At 33.4% G+C, this 17,761-nt stretch overlaps 1 protein-coding gene across 2 annotated transcripts; it reads left to right on the top strand.

Moving 5' to 3' along the window:
• The first annotated feature begins 435 nt into the window (after positions 1-435).
• On the top strand, positions 436-17,311 carry LOC110728733. Of its 2 annotated transcripts, none has more exons than XM_021908381.1 (11): positions 436-672; positions 762-845; positions 1,299-1,453; positions 1,547-1,640; positions 5,221-5,291; positions 5,404-5,510; positions 7,656-7,777; positions 12,213-12,301; positions 13,868-13,927; positions 16,108-16,212; positions 16,804-17,311. In XM_021908381.1, exons 1-11 carry the CDS (start codon positions 546-548, stop codon positions 16,921-16,923), a joined length of 1,134 nt encoding a protein of 377 aa, XP_021764073.1. In that variant the 5' UTR covers positions 436-545; the 3' UTR covers positions 16,924-17,311. The 2 variants fall into 2 exon arrangements, with proteins under 2 accessions (XP_021764073.1, XP_021764072.1); XM_021908380.1 differs by having other exon boundaries at positions 437-684.
• Positions 17,312-17,761: the final 450 nt, after the last annotated feature.

Raw genomic sequence — 17,761 nt, 5'->3', positions numbered from 1 at the left:
GGGGTTTGAATAGGAGGGTTTTTAAGGCAGTTGTGTCCGCCATTAATGCAGCATGAAGGGAGGAATGGGGTTGCGGGTTGGGGCGCCGGCAGAAGATGGGGTTAGGGTGTCGACAATGGGAGGGGAGGGGGCTGGATTGGCAGGGGAGGGATGGCTCCTAGTAGGGGGTTGGTGGGTTTTTTTTTTTTTTTTTTTTTTTTTTTAAGTTTCAAAATAATTTAATTATTAAAAAATTAAAAAACTAATTATGGTTAAGAATTTTTATTAAAATACTTAAAATACTTATTATTATTGATAATCAATAATACAATGTTATCAAATATGATAAGTTTTTTTACAATTAGAAAAAGTTGAGTGTTACCAAAAAGAATTTATCAAAATTTTTTAATTGGAGTGAAGTAAATCAAGCCTTAAACCTTAAAAGGACTCGTGAAAGCTTCAATTGACCGTTCTGCTTCAGCACCCCAACCTAAACCCTCCATTGGAGACTATAATCGCACAACATATACTGAATCAACCAGACGACACCCAAGCTACTACCGACTATGCAAATCGCCGCTTTAGCTCGCCGAGCTCCTCGGATTTTAACAGCTCATTTCCTCATTGCTGAAGATGCTTCTCTGCATTCCTCTTCTCATTGCAGAAGTTTTCGCACCTTCTCTCTCCAAAATGGTAGTTTTGCAGGTAATTTTTATGCTGTTCGTAATATGGGATTTTAAAATTGTTGATTTCTGATATGGGGTTGATGATCTTTTATTCAGAAATTGGTCATTCCAATGGTTGTGGCTTGCAGTACCAGTGGCCTCATACCGCGTCTTTCTGCTCAGCACCGGCTGATGTCGATGGTATTTTTTATTGGTTTTCATTCAGGATTGACATTTTTAATTTTTGGGTTTTGTTTTTCTTGGCATTTTCAATTGAAATGTTGGATTAATTATATTGTATGAGTACTTTGTGAAATCATGGTTTTTCGGGTTTGAATTGCTTGTGTTATGTGGTGAATTGGTGATTGTGATTTTATAGATAAGTTGTAGTGGCTCATTTGTTCAACTTTTGCATTCAATTTCGGGTTTTAGTATTTTTATCTTCAAATTTGCTGCTGAAATGATAATCATACAATGAGATGTTCAGTGAATTATGCTGTTTGAGTGCTTTGTGAAATCGTTTTCTCTTGGGGTTGGATGTGCTTGTGCTTTGTGGTGCTTGTGATTTCGTTAGTGAGTTGCTGCGGTGTTCAATATTGCTACATCTAGATGGTTGCAGGTTTAAATACTTGATTTTTCCGATTTTATTTGCAGATACTGTGAAGGAACTGTATGATAAAATTCTGAAATCAATCAAAGTTGAAAGATCTGCTCCACAAAATGCATGGTTGTGGTCACTCTGTGAGAAATGTAAAAGCAGGGAAGACATCAAGCTTTTGTTTGATGTTTTGGAGCAGCTTCGAATTTTTGTTAGTGTCTAAAACTCTATACAAATTTTAATTGATTTTTATTCTTCAAATAGTTTTATATATCCATAATCTGATCATCCCCTTATTGTACAGAGACTGTCAAATCTCAGGATTCATGATAATTTCAATTGTAGCCTGTGCCAAGAAGTTGCAAAGGCGTGTGTTCAAGCTGGGGCTGTGGATTATGGTAGGCACCAGTATTACACTTTTTTAATGGCTAGCTTGGAAACATTATGCTCTTACTGAGTTTATTTAAGTATATGGTATTATGATTCTGTTCAAATTTTCTATTTGAAAATGTTACATCTTTATTTTTCTAAGAAAGCTAAAAAATGACTTTCTGAATTTCAGTCTGCTACTCTATGCCGCTGTATAGATAGCTTTTTGTGGGTTCATCAGTTCATGTGTGTGTGTGTGTGCAGGTACTTGAAGCTTAACTAAGATCATAAAAAATAAAATAAGCACTGAAAGTATAGATTAATACCTCTAAAAAATCAAAGTAAATACAAGCTAATGAATAAAAATATGAAGATCAAAAGAAAATCTGAATGTGAGTGTTCTGGATGATTGGGTGTGCTACTGTACTTTTGCCATTGGAAAAAAAAATATTTTTATTGAGTTATCTGCTAGTCACATAGTCATTAATTTGTTATATTAAAGACAAAAAGAATAAAAAACACAAAAAAAAAAAAAAATTCATTTGTTTTGTCATGTTGGGGGATGCCTAATCAACTAGTTTACCAAAAGAAAAAAAATGTGGGATAAGGTACCACTTTTCTCTCTCCTCTTGACCGAAGGTAAAAAGGGGGTGGGGCCGGGAAAGTCACATATTTGACCTTTTTTCTTTTAAATTTCCCCCTCCCTCCCTAAAGAAAAGCAAATATACCAAACTGTCGTGTTATCCAAAAGGCACTCACCTTGCTACTCAATCAAAGAGGCATGCTCCTCATTACGCCTTTTAAAGGTCGCTCCGGAGGCTCATTTTCTCTTAGGTGTGGCATCAACCTGCTTTTGAAAACTAAGATCCAACTCCATCATAAGCTTGTCTTTTGTTCCCACATCTAGAATCAATCTTCTAATACAGTCTTACAAACCCTTCTCAATTTCCTCGAAACAAACATCATTGGGTTTATTATAATGAATTCTTGGATTAAGATAGAAATTTGGTAGCATGCTAAGGTTGATGAAGCTGGTATTCCCGCCTTTTAATAATGAACTCAAAAGCTTTCTTATAATGCTCGTCTTCTATACCTAGATTCTTTTCAATGGCTTTCTTAGTCCTATTCATGGATTCATAAATACCCACCATAGTTGGTTTTCTCCCTCCACCAACAATCCTATGAACTTTAACAAGCGCCCCTGTCAACTTAAGGGCATATATGACATCCCTCTAAATACTCAATTAAAGTATGCTCCTCATTGCGCCTTTTAAAGGTCGCTCCGGAGGCGCATTTTCTCCTAGGTGTGGCATCAACCTGCTTTTGAAAACTAAGATCCAGCTCCATCATAAGCTTGTCTTTTGTTCCCACATCTAGAATCAATCTTCTAATACAGTCTTACAAACCCTTTACAATTTCCTCACAACAAACATCATTGGGTTTATCATAATGAATTCTTGGATTAAGATGAATTTGGTAGCATGCTAAGGTTGATGAAGCTGGTATTCCCGCCTTTGAATAATGAACTGAAAAGCTTTCTTATAATGCTCGTCTTCTATACCTAGACTCTTTTCAATGGCTTTCTTAGTCCTATTCATGGATGCATAAATACACACCATAGGTGGTTTTCTCCCTCCAACAATCCTATGAACTTTAACAAGCGCTCCTGTCAACTTAAGGGCATATATGACATCCCTAGCAAGTAATTTGTTGCTTCTTTCTTTCCCATTGGTTGCTTAAGTTACCATCTTCCTCGAATCGTTCTTATGCTTAGGAATTTTGCATGTGCAGTATTGGAAGTTTGAAATTTTGTGACGACAAGGCTATGAAAATTCTTTTGATAGCTGAATACCCTCATCATGTTCACAAGAGATATATGGTTTAATATGACCACATGAGTTTGCACCGTTTTAGGGCATTCTTAACTTTTGGAAGCTCTCCAATATCATCTGACATTAAATCCAAACAATGTGCTGCATATGGAGTCCTATAAAGATGTTGTCTTTTGGCCTTTTCCTAGGAAATTACAAAATAAAGAAAAAGATATAATTTACAAATAACCCTAATGAAGAAATTCAATACAAAAAGTTAAGGAGATGAACTAAGTTTCTTACTTGCCGCTACCTGGATAGATGGATTGTCCATAACCACTTGAATCATAGTTTTTCTCTCAATATTCCTCAACCATTGCATTTTTCACAATTTTAGAAATATCCATGGAATTTATGAGCACGATGCCCTTTATGACTTTACAAAAAGCTCGCAAAGTCCTCGTAGGCAACTGAATCACGCCATCCACTGTATAAAATTGAGCAACCTTTAGCAGCCCACTCTTTCTTATGACTACCCGCTAACTTATTAATGTATTTTAATTTCTTTTTAAGAAGATGAACTTGTAGCTCATGCATACTGGGTGGCTTAAGTTCAGGATCATATGGTCCAACTGATTACACATCACTTTGAATCTATTATAAGTTTCCACATTAAATGCTATTCTTGTATTTTAAAACCCTGCAAAGCCCGCACAAACTTTATCCGTTAATTGTTTATGACAAACTCAACAAATTCCTTGACTTTCTGTTAATTAGGATCTGGCTTTCCATATTTTCTTGCTGGATCACAAAAGTTGGATGATCTTGTCATCCTTTGGATGGAGTACCCGAATTACTATTTTCCATATCAATCAGCTATTTGGAAGTATATACATCAACCTATATAGTAACCATGCTACTGCTAGAAAATTAAAAGGAAAAAAATTGCTACTGCCAGAAAATAAGAATAAAAAAAATACGAACATAATGACAGGAAAGTAAAAGAAAGAAAGCAGAGAACAGAAGAAGGAAAAAATAAGTGGAAAAAAGGGTAAAAATTGTTACTGCCTGAAAGGGAAAAACTCGCCGCAAAAAAGAAAAAGGACAAAAAATGGACAAAGAGAAGGAAAAAATGTAGAGGATAAGGGCAAGTATTTGACCAGCAAGAAAATATAGAATTGAAAAAAAAAGAGATAAAATGAAAGAACAAGGAAGGTTGTTGGAGAGTGGAAGTCAGAGAACTAGAGAAGGGGGGTGTTTATCAGATTTCCAATGTATTTTGGCTACCAAATGTAAAATGCAAATGCAAAAGCATAGGGCTACCAATTAGAGTTTCCCTTCATTTATTCTTTAATCAAAAGTGGCAGGTGTTAACAAAGTAGGTATTTGCATTTGAGTTATTTATTCATGCATTTTTGTATAGGTTTCTATATGTGATTAATTTCAGGTGTTGAAACTATTGTTCTGCCTGTCAAATCTGTTCCCACCCAATAACATGGGCCTGTAATTGTTTTTGAAATTGGCACAGTTTATCCTTTTATGTTTCATATGTTGGGCCAAATCATTGTAAGGCCTGAAAACAATTGGTGTTGTTGTATCATGCGGCAGGATCTAACTTAAACATGTAGCAGCATCAAATGTCCCATTATTCTATATTTCTATGGTAATTATTCTGTAAGATGCTGTTCTGCTGGTCATGTTCTAACAATTCTACTTCATGTTTGCTTACTTCTTTCAACTTGAATGCTTGGCCTTTTTTTGTGTGAATTTTTTAACCCACCTAAGTACTTGATTGCAGGAAAGAAAGCATTATGTAGGCATAATGTTTATGGTTTGACTCCTACTATTGGTTCTGCAAACCAACTATTGGTATGTATTGACAAGCTATAATTGTGGCAGAGTTCGTGCTCATTGAAGTATATATTGTACCATAGAGTTAATATTTTGCATGCAACTTGAGCTATTGTATGATACTATGCAGTCCTATGCAAAGGCGCAGAAGGATGTTAAGCTCATGGTGGGCATTATGAATCATTTAAGAAAGAACAATTTACCATTACAACCTGGAACAGCAGACATCGTTTTCAGGTATTCTATAAATCTTTCTTCAATTTACAGTCACATGAGGAGTTATATACCTGTGAGATTGTGATATGCATGCGTGTATATTTTGTTACTCTTGAATGAGTACTATAGCCCTTTCCTGGTTCACTTTAATTTTGCTGAAAGATTTTAAAATTGTTATTTATTTACCTTTATTTATTTTAATTACAGAGTTAAATTGTTTGTTGCCTAAGTAAATTAATACATGTCTATTCATTGTATAACGTGGATTTTTTTGGTTCAATTGCATCATTACTTGATATTTGGGACTTGGAAAGAAACAATTACTTTGTGCTTGTCCAACAAGAAGTCCAAAATCCCATTGTTAGGGTAATGGTGTTAGTATGACAAGGTGATAAACTTGCATGCTACATTGTCTTAGAGGGGTAGATAGGCTCCTTTTATAGACATCAACATATTTTGAGAAAATGCTAACAAAAAGTCAAGTGATACCAGTCTATTACTATAAGAAGTCTAATTTCAGTCATGATTGCGAGAATAGTCACGGTGATGCAAAATCAGACATAATGCGTTCATCGTGGATTGGTTTGTAATAGTCCTTGTAGGAATTTGTTTTTATACTCTATTTAGATGTATTTTTAATAATTTTATCCCAAACAAAAAAAATAATAAACTTGTATGTTTAGGTGTTTTTCATATTTGATAATATAATTGGCGAATAATAAGAAATTTAATACCATTCACAATTTGTAATAATAGAAATGATATATAATATTAAATACGACTTGGTACTAAAATTCAAAAAATTTTGGTTCTATTAAGAAAATCATACTTATTTATGTGTAAAAATAGGCTGTTATATTTGTTTTCCCATGTAAACATAAATTGTTGCATTACTGTACATGAATGAAAGTGTCGGATCAAGAAGTAAAGAAACTCTTCTCCTTACAATATTTTGATTTTCTATTACAGTCCGTTTCTTAAGGGAGAATTTACATTGTTTTGAGTATAAGTAAAGTGGGGTCAGGAGGTGATTGTGATTTATTGGGGCTCCATTATTGTTCTTTAAAGTGAGAAAAAAGGAGTTTCATGGAGAGCCTAAAGCCTCAGAAGTCCTTGCTTAAATACTTCGTTGAGGAAATTTTAGTTCGGAACAGTGGGAGGGGACAAGATGTCAAAAAAATTGCCCTGAACTAGTTTATTTCGTCTTGGCAACTTTCGATTCATTACAAACTGGCCGCATTGCAATGATACGGCCTTAATGAAAATCATGATAAAATATCAAACATAGAAATAATGCAGAAAATAGTTACAATAGCCTTAAAAATGCTATTGCATGTTAGAAAATTCTTGGGGAAAATAGTGATGTGCATTGCAAGGCACCCATATCAAAATGCATATATGTAGCAGCAACCAAATTACCTCAAAAGGACCATGGAGTATTGTAGAAATTAGAAAACTAATAGCTAGTGATGGAGGTGAATTATGGGGCCAAACCATTGTTTTTTAATGAGGCTCCTATTGTTTTCTCTTGGAATATTCAATTTGATTCTGCCAGACCTCCTCATTAAAGCAATAAAATGCTGCTAAAAAAATAAATAATAAAAAAGCTTCAGAAAAGTTGGTGTAACAACAGAAAAAATTGGGCCCTAATTAGTTTTTTGGCAAGTGTTTGTTTGCTTAGACGTATTTGATTAAAGGTAGCATGAGCTTGGCTTGGATGATTAGGTTGTATCTCCTTTAGTTTGTAATACAACACAGAAATTTAAGTTCATACTCCGTATTCTTTATATCTGTATGACCATTTTTATAGGCTTAACATGAGTTTGTAGGTGGATTGGCTTTTATGTACCTAGAGTTGTGAAAATTCTATCTTGGTTCTTCTGTAATTTTATAGAAGTTCACTACTTGGTGTGAAGTTTGTTATGATTTAGTTATAAGGCTTAGTTTGTATCATGTGAAGTCCATAGACAATTTCCCTTAGCTATAGTCTTATTAAGAAAGATTCTTGGTTAAATTCTTAAAAGTGGTCTGTATATCCTTCAAAAGTGATGCTTGACTGCTTTGTCACAGATACAAAAAAAATCTTCCATTACTTTTATAGGGTTGCGCAGATTTTTTAGGGTTGCGCTTAAAGTTTCTCTAATCTTTTTACACGTCAATTTGCAGCATTTGTTATGATGCTGATAATTGGGAGCTGATATCCAAGTATTCCAAAAGATTTGTCAAGGCTGGAGTCAAATTGCGGAAAACTACATTTGACATTTGGATGGAATTTGCTTCTAAGAGAGGTTCTTTTGTGTTTTAATTTGTATTGTCTTTCTTTAGTTTATTTTGTCCTTGTTACATGGTTCTTATTGTCAATTGGCATTGTTCGTTGTTGAGTACATGTGTGATAGAGTATTCTTCTATTTAAGGAAAATTCTGTGTTGTATAAGGGAATCTTATTTAAGTCAGTGAGTCAATTATAATTAAGCTACTTTTGATGATTGAATAGTCATTGACTAGTGACTAGTGACTAGTTGACTGGTTTTTAGTTAATAAGTAATTAGAAGCATAAAGCAATCTTGTATGCTTTGAGATGTAGTCTAATACTATTCTGTGTGTAACTTTTGTTTTTATTTCTATCATCCTGAGATGCTTTCTTTGAACCCTTTTGGGCTTGTCGTTGTGTGGATTGTTGAACTCAACTTGGTAAGGTAAAAGGTATTTAGATGGCTTTGACAAAGAGGTTAAAGCAAAATATATTGCTAAAAATGTTTGAGCTCTTGTGGCTATGTGGTCATGAACTAGGAAGGAAAGGTATCAGTGGATATCTTTGGGTATAGCCAAATTTGAATCCAATTGGATAGATAAAGTGTCTATGCTAGCTAAACTCACATAGAAGTTTTGGTTAGGTTTTGATTTGTTTATTAGTCGCCTATTCATATAAGTGATAAATTTGTTTGGCCCTTCACTCGACTAGATGGGACATTCATTTCACACTAAGTTAAGGAATTGATAAAAGCATTCTCTTTGATTAATAACACAACCCTAATATTAAACTTTGTTTGTTTCTTTTGTTCCTCCTATATGGAATCTCCAACTAAAGTGGAATCTAATATTGTCTCGATAAATAAGTAAGAAAAAAAACTCATGTCGAGCCTTATTTGATTCATCTCAATGTGTCTCACTATATTGATTGGGTTTATTTTTTTTTTTTTTAAATTTTTTATTAAGTATTTATATTACTTAATAAGTAAGAAAAAAAACTCATGTCGAGCTCTATTTGGTTCATCTAATATTTTCTGAAACTTATTTTATTTTAATTGTTTATGTGAACTTATTTTATTTGAATTTTCTATTTTATTTCAAATTATCTGAACATATTATACTAAAAAGATGATAAGACTAAACAAATATAATTTTCTATTTTCTATTTTAAATTTTCTATTTTATTTCTTCTGAAATAATATAATAAAAAGATAAACAATACGTAACATATAGGCCCTTATTTGATAATTTCATGTTTAAATGTGTGAATTAGAATTTGTATTAATAGGAAAATAAGACTAACTAAAAGAACATAGGGAATAATATAATGTAGACTAAAACCGAAAATGCGCTTGAAGCTATTGTAAATAACAAAACTCTTAAACAAGTTTTTATTTTTTTCCCCTTCTAACATAAAATCATATGTCCCTTGGAATTTGAGCTCACAAATAAGTAAACAACTCTAGATATTGAGAGTCTTAGTGCTTATTTGGGTTACCAAAGAAGATGGGAGAATTGGAAAACCAAGTTAATTTGTAGATGGGAACGGATGGAATGTGAAATTTAGAAATTACAAATTACATGGGAATGAATTTAATAATCCACCTCCTCGGCAATTCAAACTTCCATGTTTTGTAGATTTCGTCATGTCAACCTTGGATTTTTTTTTTTTATTTATTTTTTTAACGGTAAATCCTTGGAATTTTATTTAATAAAAATTCCTATGGAAATATAATTCCCTTGTAAACAAGCCCTAATTTTCCTAATAATCTTAAACAACTACTCCCTTTGTCGATAATTGGGGTTTTTGAGTTTTGCAGTCATAAAGGAAAAACAACCGTCTCCTAAGTTTAAACCCCTTTTTTATGTCCTCTCTTTTTCCATAGGTCAAAGGTAATTAAACTCCATGTCTGTCCAACTTATATGGATTTTGTTAACATCTTCTTGCATTGTAATTGATCAAGGAAAATTGGTTTAGTAATTGTCTTAAATCAGGATTTAGGACTGTAATTATCATTGCACATTTTAATTTTTTCTATTCTCACTTCATGATTCTTATACAATAACTATATATGAGCAAGTTTGAATCCAAAAATGTCAATTACGAGAAAAAAGTTATAACTTTTATCTGGCTGAGAACGTTGTCCTAACTAAAGATAAACATGGACATAAGATGAAAACACTGCTGCTTGTGCATAGACTGGTCTTGTGCTGCTAAATGCACTCTGCAGGTTCTCTCTCCAAGCAGCTGCACAAATTAAGGCTGCTGCTTGCGAATGCATGGGCTCTGTGAATTTTATGTGTCAGCTGTACTGCATGCTGTTACCATGCAAATGTCCATGAACATGGCCAAGCACCTATATTCCCTTGCAACAACCCCCCTCCCCCAAACCCTTTCATCCTAGTAACTAATATGCTACCCAATGAGCTGTCACTAACGATAGAAACTAAAGGGACAACCTATAGAAAAGGTGGGATAGAGACACAAAAGAAAAATAACAACCTATGGAGAAGTTGGGGTGGAGACATAAAAAAGAAAAAGAACCACCAAAGATAGTGTATTTATAAGTACTATCCTCTACGATATGTGCCTAATCACTTATGTCTTTGTTATAATATTCTTTTGTTTGAGAATCTTTTACTCCCTTTGTTTCATGGAGCACTTCCCAATACCCATGTTCCGTTTCAGGCCGTTCCATGTACTCCCCCTTTTTTAGTTCGGCTATACCATGATGTTTTTCCCACTTTTACTTTATTTATTCCTTTTTTGTCAAACACTTACCCAAACTTGGTAATTCATGGAGTTTTTCCACTTTTACTTCTTTCCTTTTTTGCCATATAGATTTTATTATTTTACCTCAACTTGGCTCTTTTTTTTGGGCCAGTTTTCTTATTAATCTCTATCTCTCCTTTCAGAAAGTAATCACAAGTTTCAACTTACATTATTTATTCACATTCCTTGATATCATGATATGTGGATTGAAAATAGGCAAAATTGGCCCGAACTATAGCTTGGGTGTAGCCACTTTAAACTTTGACTTAGTAGCTAAAACACCTCCAACTATTGATTTGGGTGCAATGCGTGACATTAATGAGTATTTTTGGGCACTTAAACTGAGATATTTTTGGTAAACAAAGGGACATAATGGCACGTGTTGCACCTAAATCAATAGTTAGTGGTGTTCTAGCTACTAGTCATAGTTTGGGTTGTTGGCTACACCCAAGTCATAGTTTAAGGTGTTGAGGCCAATTTTGCCTTGAAAATTATACTTTATGGAACATAGGGAGAATTTTTGTTTAAATAATAGTAATCCGCAAGAGTTTTGTCTCTCTTTTGCTGTTGCTGGAGCTTAATATATTCTGTACATCCAAATTCAAAATTTTCAAGCAATTAGTCCGTTGTAGAATAAGGTTTTTATAACAACGGTAAAAAAAAAAAAAATGATGTTCTATGGCTTCTTGTACTAATTTCTCCTAACATACTACCCATATTCTCTGATCTACTTGATTATAATAGGTGAGTAATAGTATTGTTGTGATTAACGATTTTACTATAGTGTCTATAAATATTCCAACACCTTGAAAAACCAAGGGCTCCTCCATGGGGGGGTGAGTCTTTTCTTATTTATTTATTTCTCCTTTTTTCTTTTTCTTTTAGTTGAAAAAACTTGACTTTCATAGATTTCAATTAAATGAATGATTGGTGAAAGAGCTTTGGATTTTCAGAATGTCACTATGGCCAATATAAATGCATCAATTTTGTATTCAAGGTCATAATCACAATGTCTATTTGATGGCTAATGGTATACTTCCTCGGTTTCAAAATAGTTTCACCCTTTTGTTTTTTCACATCTCCAATGCACTATTTTAGCCACAAATATCTAAATTGTGCTTTGGTAAAAACTATTAAAAGTTAATATTTTGAAAGCACATATAAAAACACTTCTAATAAGATCCCACATGATTATGTTTTCACTTATATACTAATGTGTACGGTCAAATTTATTAATATTTGATCTTCATAAGAGAAATGGTGCAACATTTTAAAGACTAAGTATTTGTTAATTATCACTTCCATTGCGTTCAATTAACACTGTGATATGCAAAGAAAGGTAGTGTTTTAAAGAATATTTTGGCCCTTTTTATATGCAAAATCCCTATTCTTTACTGATCATAGGTCCTGCATAAATGCTTAATGGTCTTTAGTGAGATAATATTAGTTTGAAAGAGCTCATCATGGGGGAAAATACGGAGTATTTGTTGTAGTATGGACAGGACATTTACTGAACTGTACTGATATCTCTTATTTTGCAACATATCCTCCTAGCATGTGTAGATGGGAAATTCTTGCTATTCCTTTCAATCATGCTTAGTTACAATTTATCAAAAAAGTTTTCAAAAATATGTATACAGTCTTACCTTTAGTTGGACCCACCCATTACAGCTGACCCTGATTACCATATTCTATTGCAGGTGATCTCGAGTCTCTGTGGAAAATCGAAGAGTTAAGATCTGATATGTACAAGCAACACACTATTAAGAGTGGGTTTTGTTGTGCTAAGGTAATGCCTTTCATATACTTCTATTTATGTAAGATGGTGGGTACTTAACCTATATAATATTGATTTAAAATTGGGATAACATTTCTTGTTTTTGAGTCCATAATCCCAATTGCCCTTGTTTGTGATGCAAAAGGGATCGCTACATTGGAAACATTGACAAGTAAAATCCCACCTTTTATACATTTTAAAGAATTCCACCTATTGATTTCTGAAGAATAATTTTCAAGATCCAGGCCTTCCAGCATAGCTTCCCTAATCAGACCTTATTCCATTGTGGCAAATTTTTTCCTTCCTAAATTACTATTCCCATATGAATTTATAGTTAAACAACCATCTTTTTTTCCAGCCCACATTACCTCTCCTTGCATCACCCATTGCCTTCTATGTGGTCTCTCCGGCTCCTCCTCCTTTAACCACCACCACCCCCCTCTTACCCCATATTCCACTTCTTAAATTTCCTCCATTACCACTTATTTCTATCGTTTTGTTTAATGTTGTTGAATTAGTTTGTGTTTATTGTTTTTTTTTTTTGTTGCTAGATTTTGTTATATACATTAGGTAGTGGTTTGCATTTACGCTATTTAGGGCTAAGATAGTGGTGATGCTGTGATGGTAAAGAGGTAAGAGATGATTCTATAGGAGTGAAGGGGGGCTTTTGTGTTTAAATTTGATCAGACCGTATTGGTGGTTGTGGATGCAAAAGAAAATATACATTAGGCAGTGGCTTGCATTTAGGGGCCTTTTGTGTTTAAATTTGATCAGACCATAGTGGTGGTTTAGGGACAATTATTCCTATCAAGTTTTCTCAATATCTCTTTGCACCTATAGTGGAAATTCGCTAATTATTTTCAGATCACCCATGGCCAGTAATGTCTGTCAGCCGATGTTTCTTAGGTATCAGCTGTCTTTATCATGCTATAGCCAGCAACTCATGAGTTATCCCAAGGCCCCCCTTTCATGTTTTTCTGTTAAGTAATGAAGGATTATATCATAAAGGTACCAAGGGGTGACAGTGATGCCCATTTACAAAAGGAAGGCTAAAGACAAAAAAGTTCACACCCTCAAGCTATCTATCAGTTAATTATCTACAAAATCATGATGAGTCAAGCAGCAAAAACTCAACTCCAGCTAATCAAATGCCTCACTAAGATGGAATTCAAAACCTTGAAGATGGGAAGCATTACCTTAAAAATTCCGTTGGTTTCTTTCTTTCCAATTGCTCCGCCAAATGAACAACGAAAGTATGTGTCAAGATCAAGCTCTTTCCACTTTTCTTTTCCATGAAACCAACAAAACTTTACTAAATAAGGTTGAACTCTTCAAGAGCCCCTTGCACTCCTGCAACTGAAGGTCATTTGTTAAGGTAGTCTTTACTTAAAAATCTCGGAGCTCTTTTAGGTGGTGGAAATCCCTTGGAAATTGTAAAATTCTGCCTATATCTTAATCAAAGGAAGTACGACACTTAATTTAAATTAGGTCTTCTGTGCTACGTAGTGTAAGAAATATCTGTTACTTTTTGCTTTAACGCATGCACTTATGATGTCTCTTTGAATGTATTATGTGCAGGGATTCTTACTTGAGCAAAAGCCTGATAGTGCTGCATCTGTGATTCAAGCGATCAATCAGGTAATTATATCAGCTAACGTAATGATTTGAACTATGTACCACCCATTCTCATTATCATTAGTATTAAACTATTAATCTATCTTAAATGCATACTAAAAATAAACCGGAAAAGACAAATGTCTTGCCAATGTTTTTTGAAATCCTTTTTCCATTTTTTTTCATTTTAGCCATTCCCTCCGTATTTTATTACTTGCTCCACTTTCCTTTTGCGGCCGTATTTTATTACTTGCTACATTTCCTTTTTTGAAAACTTTAAACAATATTTTACTCCCTTGTTTTTTTATAAGCTAAAGTTGGATTTGCACATTTGCCGAGACACAACTTTAACCATTAATATCTTTAATTAGAGGTTAGTAAAAATTATAAAAAAATAATTTATAAAAGTAAACATTATGACAAATCTAATAACATATTATATGATCATATTTATATATTATATATTGGTAAAAAAGTTAAGTCAATGATGACATATGAATAGTGGACCCAACTCTAGCTTATAAAAAAAAAAAAAAACCGGAGGGAGTAATATTTCTTCCTCACCCGTGGTCCCCTCATATCATATTTTAATATTTATCATATTTAATCTCCTCTCCACTTATACTTACTTTTGCTTTTTTATATTATTCAACCAACCCCACTTCCATCATATATTTTACTTTCCACTATTCTTCCTAAAACTCCGCGCATGGAGTAATGGAGCAAGTAATATAATACGGAGGGAGTATTTTAACAACGTTTTCAATATACTTGACTAGAGTCTTGTCATTCCCGATTGATCTTCTTTATCATTGTTTCAACTATGATAGTATGATATTATAAAATGTACACTTATTTTGTTATAATTTCCAAAATTCGTCAAATCTATCTTAATATTTCTATCATTGACTATATACTAAAAGAATCATTGTGAATAACACTTGTCAAATCCTGGCTATAATTTTCCTGGGGATTTATTTTGCTGGTTTTTGGAATTTTCATTCTTATCTGGTCTTCTTTTTTATTTATTTTTATCTTTTAGGATATAGTATTATTTCCTAAAAATTATTAGATTCAGATATTGTAAGATATGTAGAAGTTATTATTCTTTTCAAAAATATGTCAAAATCTGTGCTAAAATTTTTTGACCATTTGTGGTTAAAAAATAATTAGATTTAGATACGATAAGATATGACTGTATTACTGCTATAACTTTACACATACTTCCGTTGTTCATTTTCCCTTTCTATGTTCTCTGTATCCGCTAAGGCAACAAGATCTTTTCCACAGTTACTTAATTACTCTTTTTAAAAAGTATCGACATTGTTTAAGATTAAATAAGTGCATCACTTGGCAGATACTTTCATGAAATTGCATGAAAAAATAATTTTAGGTGAATTTTTCGATAGTGATATTATATTGTACAAGTGAGGCAAGTGGATGGATTATTTCTTCTTATAAAAGGGATTCATAAGAGAGACAAATTTTGAAGGTTCTTGAAGGCCTATGATAATATTTTATCCAGCTGTACTAAATATTTGGAAGATTGTTATTACTTTTGCTCAATTTTATGTGTTAGGGTGACATAATCAATACTACCTCCATTATTGAGTAGTCTAATCCTTAATTTCGATGTTATCCAATCTCACATGCTTATTCAAGTTTATTTTATTCCATATAAGTATGGAGTTTATATTACCCCATATGTTCTTATTTCCCATGTATACCCAATATCACTTGCTTATTTATGTTTATTTTATTCCATACAAATATTGATTTATTAGTATGCTCACGTCCTAAACTACTAGTAGATAGAGTATGCTTGTTCACTCTACCAATTTATATTATATGCAATAGCTGTGTTCTGAGTGGAAGTATGCATGTATTGTTAGCTGTGTTAGAGATGTGCACGATATTGATATGCCGAGGGCCTTTAAATGCCTGCATATCTCATTTCTATATGACGTGTGTTTCATTTATAGTACCATGTAAAATCAGAATAGGACTGTAACTGGATAACGACAATTAATCTACAAGGAAGATATTGCACACAGACCCATTCAATTCCATTTTGCTGAGCTTTAGAATCTGTTCATTTTTTGCAGTGATTTAGCATGTTCAGGTACACCTGAATTAAATTAGTGTGTCATAATGTTAGCGAAAGTTTACTTATTTATATCAAGCTTCTACTTTGTGCTTGTCAGAGTTTTCCTGATTCAAAAAGGCAAGATATAGTCGATGAACTTCAAAAGCTGGTCACTGAATGGCCTGCAGAGGTCTTGAAGCATCAAAAGATGGAAGATCAAAAGGTAATAATATTTTACAATTAGTTTTTTTGTTACCCATTTCTCCTGTTATATAATTTTTTTATTATTTTATTCCATAGTAAACGCCAGTAGTAATTGTGTTGATATTTCATTATTGCCAAGTATTAGTTATTATATTGATATTTTTAACAAGTGCATTGCTACTATAAATAAGAATTAGTTGAGGATTAAATTTGTAAGTGGCAGATTATATTGAATGAGAAAAAGTTTGCTTAGGGGTCAATTAACATGAAATGGAGGGATTGAGTTTTAAATAAGTGAATTTCCAGACAACTATTGTGTGTATAAGATGATCTGGGCTGTCAATCTGTCATGCTTATTGTATTGGAAGCATTTGTTTAGTATATAGGTATTGTTATAACTACTTGTTTTCTGAAATTCCTGATGAATATGGTTTCACTTAATATGCATTGGATGTGTTTTGCAAAATTAAGGTACTGCTGATTGGATGTTTGTTCTTTGCTCCAACAGAAAGCCAGAAACAAGTGAATTGATGCATAAAATTATTTCTTGTGGTTGTTCCCTCATTGGATTTAATTTGAACTCATGTCATCTCTGTTCTCTCTTGGACAGGCATTCATTTCTTCATTGAAGGCTGATATTCCTGCTTTGCTTAGCTCCCTCTCCAACATGGGTGTGAAGTCGAGTGTCAACTTGGAAGACCTAAATATCACAGAGCCTGTGTCATGTTAATTTTGGTACGACTACTGGATGAGGAAAAAAAAAATTACAATCACTGTCGATATTTGAATGAGACAGGGTGCATGGCATTGTTCTGGTGCAATAATTTACTCGCAGGCAAAGTTTTCATCAAGCTATCTTTTTTCTCAACAAGTCAGTAGTGGTGAAGTTTTCTAAAAATTGTTTTAAACAAACAATATTGATATTAGTGTTAGAATTTTTTTTTGAAATGTTATTGATATTGGTCATGTATTAATGTATCACCATTTCGCTAGTTCAAACTGTGATAGCATGAAATTTTGTTAGTGTGGATGACATCTATGGACCAAGTGATGAGCGTAGTGAAGAGAGGCACACTGCACATTTTAATGAATAAAAGTATGCTTGCTCAATTTACTCATTTGTGCAAATAAGCAAACTGTCACAATTTGCTCTCATACATGGAAGTAGCTTTGTTTTACAGTCTCTGATTTGGTTTGCGACAAGGATACGTTTTCTCATCTCCATCAAATCCGCATTGGCTGCTTTTCCATTGCAATTGATTGGCTCAATCTTGACTCCGACGACCCTATTTCTATCATTGCCTTCAATTTACCTTACCCCTTACCTTGTTGAAGTTTTATGATTTCGGGTATTTGGTACGAATTGGAAACGGAATGGAAAGGACAATTAACTGGCGGAGGGGGGGGGGGGGAGGAGGAATAATTTATTTGTGTTGGGTTTTACGGTGCCCGAACACTGTGCGGAACCAAACCCCGTTCCGGTCCACATGCATAAATTAATACGACTAAACTAAACATGTATATAATTAATAACGCAATAAACATATAAGAGAGAGAGAGAGAGAAGG

This window comes from Chenopodium quinoa, unplaced genomic scaffold, assembly GCF_001683475.1.
Source record: "Chenopodium quinoa cultivar QQ74 unplaced genomic scaffold, ASM168347v1, whole genome shotgun sequence".
Lineage (NCBI taxonomy): Eukaryota > Viridiplantae > Streptophyta > Magnoliopsida > Caryophyllales > Amaranthaceae > Chenopodium > Chenopodium quinoa.
This window is presented reverse-complemented; position numbering and strand designations above follow the sequence as displayed.

Excerpts from the sequence above, each read along its gene's own strand:
- LOC110728733 (XM_021908380.1), top strand. The coding sequence starts at position 546 with ATGCAAATCGCCGCTTTAGCTCGCCGAGCTCCTCGGATTTTAACAGCT. Across the intron at positions 1,454-1,546 it reads TGGAGCAGCTTCGAATTTTT|AGACTGTCAAATCTCAGGAT; the intron begins GTTAGTGTCTAA and ends CTTATTGTACAG. Across the intron at positions 1,641-5,220 it reads AGCTGGGGCTGTGGATTATG|GAAAGAAAGCATTATGTAGG; the intron begins GTAGGCACCAGT and ends ACTTGATTGCAG.